We start from the raw sequence: 8043 nt of genomic DNA on the forward strand, positions 1-8043 counted from the left end.
GAGGGTGGAATTTGATGACTAAGCTACTTGCCCCATTTGGGGCATTCTTAATGAGCCAAGAAGTTCTGCTGTTGCTTATGTCAAACAAGATGCACCAGCAACCTGACTGTTCGTGCATTAGCATTTCCTACCAGCCCAGCAAATTTTAAAGCAGCTTTTTAAAAAACAGAATTGATTTCAGTTGCGCAGCCTCCTGGAATGAAGAAATTCAGTTGAGGGGGTAGCCCTGAATTTTAGGCTTAAAATAAAATGGGGGCAGGTGGTGGGAGGCTGACTCACTCCTGGCAGTGTAAAGGCAGGGAACACAGCCTGGCCAAGGTCCTGCTGTGCTGCCCATACCTCACTGCAACCTCTCTGCTCTGTGTCCAGTGCAGGTGAAAAGGGGTAACTGTGTGGATCTGTCAGGAAATCCCAGCTGCCTGGGTCCTCAGCGCTGAGCTGAGGGGGCAGAGATGGGCTCTGTGCGTAATTGGGCAAGGAAAGGCTGCCAGCCCTCTTTGGCTTTTGGGTAAGGTAGTGACTGCTGATGGCACAGGTTCACTCCCCTCGGAGATTTCCACATGCCTGGGAAGCCAGGGGCAAAATAAGTTGTAGCCTGATAGAAGGTGGGAGATGCTTCCATTACGAGCTACTTATAAATCTCTCAGGCAGGTTTTGGCATGTTTTGCTTCCTTTTTGAGAGCCACTCTTTTACCAAAGAGAAATAATAAGAGCAGCACTCTGTTTATAGAGGTGGAGCTCAGACTTTGTCAAGTTTTTTCTATAAAACAGTATCGCACCATATTTGCTCTGCCTGCAGAAGCATTACAAAGCTATGTGTAAATGTTAACGAGGAGAAGGCTCTCATTTCTTAATGAAGAAGTGTTCCCCTTCTGCTGATGTGGAAATAACAGGCAAGGACAGCTCAGAGGAGGGGTCAGACCCAGGCAAAAAGATACCGGCAAAGTTGAAATGGGAATGTGTCTTCTGGCTCTTAGGACTGTGCTTGTGTTCCTCTGAAGAATGGCCTAGTGCTATTTTAAAGGTCATTTCTGCCTCCCCTGTAGTTTCAGAGCCCAGCTGCTTATCTGCTGTGCAGACACCATGGCCTGGTTTTTGTTCCCAGGACTTCTGAGTCACAGGGGTCCAAGAAGGCAATGCCTGAGTGCAGTCGTGAGCCTGCCCCACACACCACAGGAAAGAGACCATCTGACACAGGCAGCCTGCAGGATATCTGAGCGTGGGCTCCCAGCACAGGGCCAGCAGAGACCAGTGTTTGATATTACCATGCCATTACCAGCTGGTGGTCTTGTCTCAATCCCAGTCAGTACCTGCCTTGACAATGCAGCCCCAGTGGGAGAGGGTTGAACAAGGCTTGCAGCAAGGTGCATGTTTGGCTGCCCATGCTGCACTCACCTCTGGACACAGAGCTCGTGGAGGGCTCCATGCATGCTTTGCACAACTTAACAGTGGCTTCCCTCTCCCTTAGTAAGAAGGGTTATACAATTATCTTGCATTATTTCCATCTGTTTTTGTGATTTTTGTTTGGAGGTAGCACAAGAAATCAGGCCAAACCCAACCTTCCTTCACCCCTGGCAGGTAGCAAATAGCCATAAGGGATCTGCTGTGCTGACAGCCCTTTAGAACAGTAAAACCCTTCGCTAGCTAATTCCCCTTTACCATTCAAAATCTCTCCCACCAAAGAGAGTAACTGCCAGAGATTTGTGCCAAAAACATTCCTTATTAGAAAAAAGCCAAAACACACAGAACATGACTGTAATAATAACCAAGTGCTTTTACCAGTGAGACTGGTGAAATCTCAGATAAAGGAAAGCAATCACACTTTGCAGAATGGAGACACTAGAAGTGGAGACACTGACTTATTCCAGGTCACATAATAATTCTTGATGGTGTTACCTGATTCCTACTGCTGTGTTTTAACAGCCACATCCTTTCTTACTGTACATATTCAATTCTTTCCCCCGAATACTCTTCAAATTTTCCATAATCATAAATAAAACAGTGGAACAACAACCTTGAACGGTCTACAAATAACAGGAAAGAGTCTCTGATGCAGAGCTGAAGGCCAGAACTGTTTTTTATATACATTAAGGGCCTTTAGGGATGCTTTCTGGTAAGTCTTTGCAGCAAGCTGTGGTATTTGAAGTTGCTGCTGTTGAATAAATTAGTATTTATTTCAAGAAGCAATGAAGAATATCAAATAAATAGTATCATGGGGCAGGGGGGTAGGGAAGCATAGAAACATATATTTAAAAAATGGAAGCAAAGTGGTTCAGCTACAAGGAATTTTTCACATCTGAGCCTAGTCAGAACCTCAAGGTTAGGATACCTTCTTATTTTCCACTGACTTTTTCTCTCGTGCATATGTGTCTCCATTTCCTGATCCTGGCAAGAGCTGAAAGCAGAAGGGCACACTGTAAACTAAAATAGGCTAAACTGAGCTGTTAGGCACATTTGGTCTGGGAGTGTGGGTGCCCAGCTGTGCTGTCAGACTGCCCGGAGCCCATGGCCAAGTGCAGCAGATGGGACCAAGCACCCTTATGGGAGGTGGAAGAGGAAGGAGATCCCAGCACACTCCCAAGCACACCCTCCTTGATGCTCCTCCAGGGCACAGCCACTGCAGGAGCCCTGCAAGGCCAGTGCCTGTAGGATATCAAGCACAGCCAGCTCCGACAGCCTCCCTTCCCTCCTCTAGCTCAGTGAACATCAACTGCTCTGCCAGGACCCAGGCTCACCCCTGTTTCTCACCCAGTTCTCCTCTCAGGTTCAGCTTAAGAGCTGCTCTATGAGGTTTTATTTGCACACAGCTTCCATTTTGCTTTCTTGTGATCTTCTAATTTTCTTTGAGTCTTATAAAATTCCTTTCTTTTAACAGAAATATTTTAAAACCATAGCACTGTTTTATCTCCCTATTACTATTTGAAAAATAAAAGCATCATCTCTGCCTCCTGGCTTTCCATCTGCCTTCTGTGGCTGGGCAGGTTAGCATAAAGATGGTTGCTCTGGCAAGACTGAGTTGTTTGGATATATAATTTCATTGCTGTCCCCAAATGAACTGTATGGTTTTGACAGATGGATGACAGATACTTAACAGGCAATTGGCCGATTTCACTGCAAAAGTTGAAGCATCCTGATGAATGCTTTGTGAGTAAATGTCTGTCTCCTTGATCAAAGCAGAATACTAACCCTTTACTGAGATGGTGGAAGGCATGGCTATTGAGCATTACAAATAGTCTCCTGGAATTGCTATGGGGAAAAAGCTTTTTCTCAAAGAGTCAGAAAATGTAATGGTTGGGGTACACTCTTCCCCCATACTACTTTCTTCTTCAAAAATAAATAGGGAGGGAAAGAAAAAAAAAGACAGCATTCCAGCAATTCTGTCATCTTCCAGGCTGTGCTGCAGCTTTGGCAGTGGTTAATCTCTGGGCACTGCAACCTTGCTGCACTACACAAGAGTGCTTGAAGGGGAGTACAGCAGATACACAGTGAGTCATGCTCATCCCTGTGGAAATCAATGCAATCAAGTCAGGGACAGACTAAGTCTTGTGAAAAGGAATACAGAAGCACTCACTGCAAAGTCATGTCCCTGCTCCAGCACTGTACCTGTTGGCTGGCGGGATCTTGCCTCTTTCAGGTAGTAGAGGGCCTTGTTGAAGTCACCCAGGTGGTAGAACGCCACTCCCGATCGATAGAGAGCCTTGAAGTTCTCTCCTTCCTTCTGAAGCACTTTGAGGCAATACTCCTTGACCCGCTCGTAATTCACCAGCTCGGCCTGGAGCAGGCAGGCTGCAGGGGATGGGGATGATGGGCAGACAGACAGACAGGAGAACATTAGTGCCATATTTCTCCCTACTCCTGCAATCTGCATGGGGGAAGAGAGCAGCTTAGGTGAGGGAAATGACTCAGCCCCATGATTCAGAAAGGGTGCAGTCATATGAATTGTTTGCCAAACCCCATTGTTCTCAATTTAAATACCAATGCTTCTATTTCTGGCACTGCAAAGCAAAGGGATTGTGTTTACTCTGGGGACACATACACACACACAAATACACACAAACCACTGTGGGGAGAGAGGCAGAATGTAAACACCCCTCTGCAGCTCTGGAATGCCATACAGTCCCGTGGCAGCCTCTGGCTTCATTTGTAGCCAAACAGAATTGCTTCTCAGACTGAGGGCTGGAGCTCTGAAAAGTACAAAAATGCAGTCTAACAGTTATCTGACAAGGAAATAGGGGGATAAATTGGATCAAATTTTGTGTTTAGCTTAATCCAAGGCTGATATGTTTCAAAATAATAGGTAATTGCCTTTTATCCAGTATGAAGATTTGCTATTGCAAATAACAAGGGGCTCTGGCCTGTTGGAATTTGCTGCCAGCAACCAGAGACAGCTGGACTTGTAGTACAGGGAACAAATGTGCTACGCTGTCTGTTTCTGCAAAGCACTGCAACACAAATTCATCCCCAGAGGTGAGCTCTGCCGACTTGCTAAGGAAAAGGCAAACAGTGAAGAAACAACATGCTGAAGGTTCTGTGCACTGAAGGACAATTGTTGCATAAATGTCAAGGAGCTGAAGAAAATCCCCATTGTGAGTTTCCCACAACTAGGAGTGAAATTAAGAGGGAAGAGGGAGAGCCTTGAAGCATGTTTTGCAGCCTTGCTCATGGCTTTCTGTAGTGCTTATTCTGGTGGGCTAAACCTCATATAGGTGATCTGGGCATTAAGAATGGTTTGGGGAACACTACAAGAATAGGACATGATGCAGTCACAGTCTCTAGGGAAATGAAGAAAGTTGTGCTGGCCACAAGCCCAACTAGTGCTGCAACACAAGGCAACTTCAGGAATGACACAATCTGGGGAAGGAAGGCAGGATGCCACTACAAGAATCAGTTCGGAGGCTGTCAGTGTTAAGTGCCAGGACATGGAGAGAAATTTCCCAAGGCAGGTGGTGTTACTCAGTGTGTCTCTGGCAAGCAGGAGACTCGCTGCTCCTGGAAATCCAAGTCATCACAGTTCAGGTGTCGCCAATGAAGAGCCAGGCTTCATCTTTTTGCATGGTAACTGCAGCTGAGAGGATATGATGCCGGTCAGGAATATGGCACAGCTCTTGATCCCCTTCCCCTGCACCCCTAAAATAAGCCTTACACCCTCTCTGTATCTCACTTTACATTTCAGGAGGAGGAGGTTGGCTAGATGACCTCCAGAGACTTCTTCCAACCTATATTAGTCCAAGACTGTGATCACCTAACGTGGACAGAATACATTCCTAACTGAAGTACACATTTAAAGTTTAAACAGTTTACTGGGAACAATCATAAACAGGCTTTTACCAGCAGAACACTGAGGGTACAGACGTGTTGAACAAGGACTGCAGAACCAGCCCCACTGCTGGTACATTTGTTTGAGTGATGCAGCCATTACTAATGAAAGCTTTGTCCCATTTGCTTTAACAATGGAATGCCAATATATTTTAACACTTCCTGCCATTAATGGGCATAGGTATTTCAAAAGATTCTGGTCACTTGCTATTTGATTGCCAGTTAAAAAACATATATGTTTCTGAAAGCTTAGTGGCATTTCCTTATTCTGAGATTGTCCCTTCCTATTTGTCACATGTTGATTTTTCTCACTCTGTTTCTAATGGAGCTTGAAATGACTGTGCCTTGTTATCCTTTATTTTTCAAAGCTATTAAAAAGACGGCTGTGTAAATTTACTGCTGGCTTCACCACCCTGGAAACAGGATTGCTTTGTTTATCTGCTGACCAGTAGCATGTACAGCAGTGGCAGTGGCTTTCTGCACACTGCCAATCTGATCCAGCCTTTCACGTCCTGTGAAACTGCCTTTCAGAGCAACTAGGGGGTGGATTTCAGTCTCTGTTCATTTGCTACTTGGTATTTCCAGTTAGAGTCATAGAAATGACTCTGTGGAAAATGACAGGCAGCCTATTCTTATATATTAACTCTGTAATTCCATACTGGACTTGCTTCATGGATTGATTTAAAAGAAAAGTCTCCCACATCCTGATAATTCATGAACCCAAATGGGTTTCCAGATATCCAGCTGGGTTCTTTCCATGACTCACACTCCCAGTAAAGCTTCTGCAGGGCATCCCCACTAACCATGCATGTGGCAGAGAGAAGTCATTACCACATGGCTAGCAGGAGAGACGTGTGTTTATCTGAACAAAGCAAGCAGATGGATATGCAGGAATCAGTTCTGCTGGAAGAGCTGGCCATTTGGAGACCCCGCATTGGAAGCGGCTGTTGGAAATGAACCTGGAGGGAGTATCTCCCTTAGAAATATTTAGACATGTGTGCTTTCAGCTCTTGGTGGACCAAAATGATCCTAATCGACTGTGATCCAATGCAAATATTGAGGCTGTTAGTAATTCAGCTTTCAGAAATGGAACAGACATGGAAACCTTATACTTCCTACCTAACTCAGTCAGGGAAGAATTGTTTGGAAAACATGTTGCTTTGCTAGACAGATATATGCAACTCTGGCTGGAAGTGTTTGTTTAACCACATCAAACACCTTACCACCTTCCTTCTCAGTTCATAATAGGCCCCCAGTGAATCCCTCTGAGGAACAGAGTTCACTCAGAAAGACAAAATCTAGAGGTTTATCCATATCCTCCTCCTGCTTTCTCAAAACTGAATGGGCACAACACCAGCTCTAGCAGCTCTTTTGTTATTAGAAGGGTGCCCTTTACTTGCAGGTGCAAACCTGTAGTCACCTGTTCCCTGCAGGTCTCGCTGTCACTGCAATACAGCATCTGGTGCCTACATCTCCCCAGCTCAGAACTGTTGGTTGTCCTGCTTCCTGCAGCATGTAATGGTTATCCAGCATATTTGGTCATCATTCTCAGTTTGGCAGCTGATTTATTGTGTCAGCTTAAGCGATAAGTAACTCCTAATTTTTAAAACCACGTATGTCACACGGTGATGAAGCATCCCCATCTGCTGTTAAATAAAATTTTAACAAAGCCATTTTGAAACTACTGGCGGAAATGTGCCGTGGGGACAGGGAAAAAGTTAATGCTATTAGCTCCAAAGGAGGGGTCCTGTTCATCATGCTTCCCAACTGACTGCTGATGTTTAAGCAAGGAACTAGGAAATTTGGCTGGGTTTCTTCACAAAAGGAGTGTTAAGCCTAGATTTGTACACTTCAGTTTGTGGACTCAAATGTATGCCAGCCAGTTCCATGAGCTTCAACAACTGGAGAGGTGCAGTACAGATCAGTAAGTAAGTGAGCTAATTTGTATAGCCCTGTTCAGCACAAAATTGGATGAAACAATGACTAAAGCACCTATAGAGTCAAAATACATCTACACCTTTAGCTTTTACCAGCAGCTGCGGTTAGCAATGGTGGTAACTAAAATCCTGGCAGTTGAGGGATTTGGATTCTACTTTATTCCACCCTGAAATAATTTTGAATTCCAGAGTATCTTTCAGGAAGCTATCTAGGCTTGACAGTGCCAGTAAGAAAGGATCCATGACAGCCCTTTTCTTGCAAAGGCTAATAACACTAATTGTTTAAGGAACATTGCTACATTTTTATATTGATTTTCTGTTTAGCTGCAATTTACTAGCCACAGTTTTGCTACCCTGAAAAGCTTGTGTTTCCTTGTTGCATTGGTACTCTGAGACTCTGATCAAGTCACTCCTTCATCTTCCCTTCATTAGCCTGCATAAAGAGTTGACTGGAGTCTCTTACTAGAAAGAAAACCCTTCTGTTTCAGCTTTCCTCACTTTTACAGCTGATCTCTGAGCTCTCAAAATGAAGCTCAACTGAAAGCGCTGTCAGCATCTTACCACAGAAACCTCTGCAGGTTATGCAAATTGCTGTTTGGCTTGAATTTTTGGATTCTGATTTTGGCTGAGCTAAGAACTAAGACCGGGAGTAGCATGTCCAGGTTTTAACACGGAGATTTTGAACAGCTATATCAAGAGCCTTACGTACCTGGCAATTTTCACCAAAGGATAAACCTGCATGCCAGAACAATTCTCCAGACACATTTTGTACCAGTGGCTAAATTCCTGC

General features: G+C 44.7%; 1 protein-coding gene across 1 annotated transcript in view; it reads right to left on the bottom strand.

The window, feature by feature from the left end:
• LOC103803770 (tetratricopeptide repeat protein 9A-like) overlaps positions 1-8043 on the bottom strand; it is a gene marked incomplete at its 5' end in the record, with an annotated part of 14569 nt that overhangs the window by 2634 nt on the left and 3892 nt on the right. The window contains one exon of the mRNA XM_009076342.1: positions 3604-3791. Coding sequence (XP_009074590.1) covers positions 3604-3791 — 188 coding nt within the window. The remainder of the gene's footprint in view (positions 1-3603; positions 3792-8043) is intronic.

The sequence above is a fragment of the Acanthisitta chloris genome, unplaced genomic scaffold (genome assembly GCF_000695815.1).
Source record: "Acanthisitta chloris isolate BGI_N310 unplaced genomic scaffold, ASM69581v1 scaffold28336, whole genome shotgun sequence".
In the NCBI taxonomy this organism is placed as follows: domain Eukaryota; kingdom Metazoa; phylum Chordata; class Aves; order Passeriformes; family Acanthisittidae; genus Acanthisitta; species Acanthisitta chloris.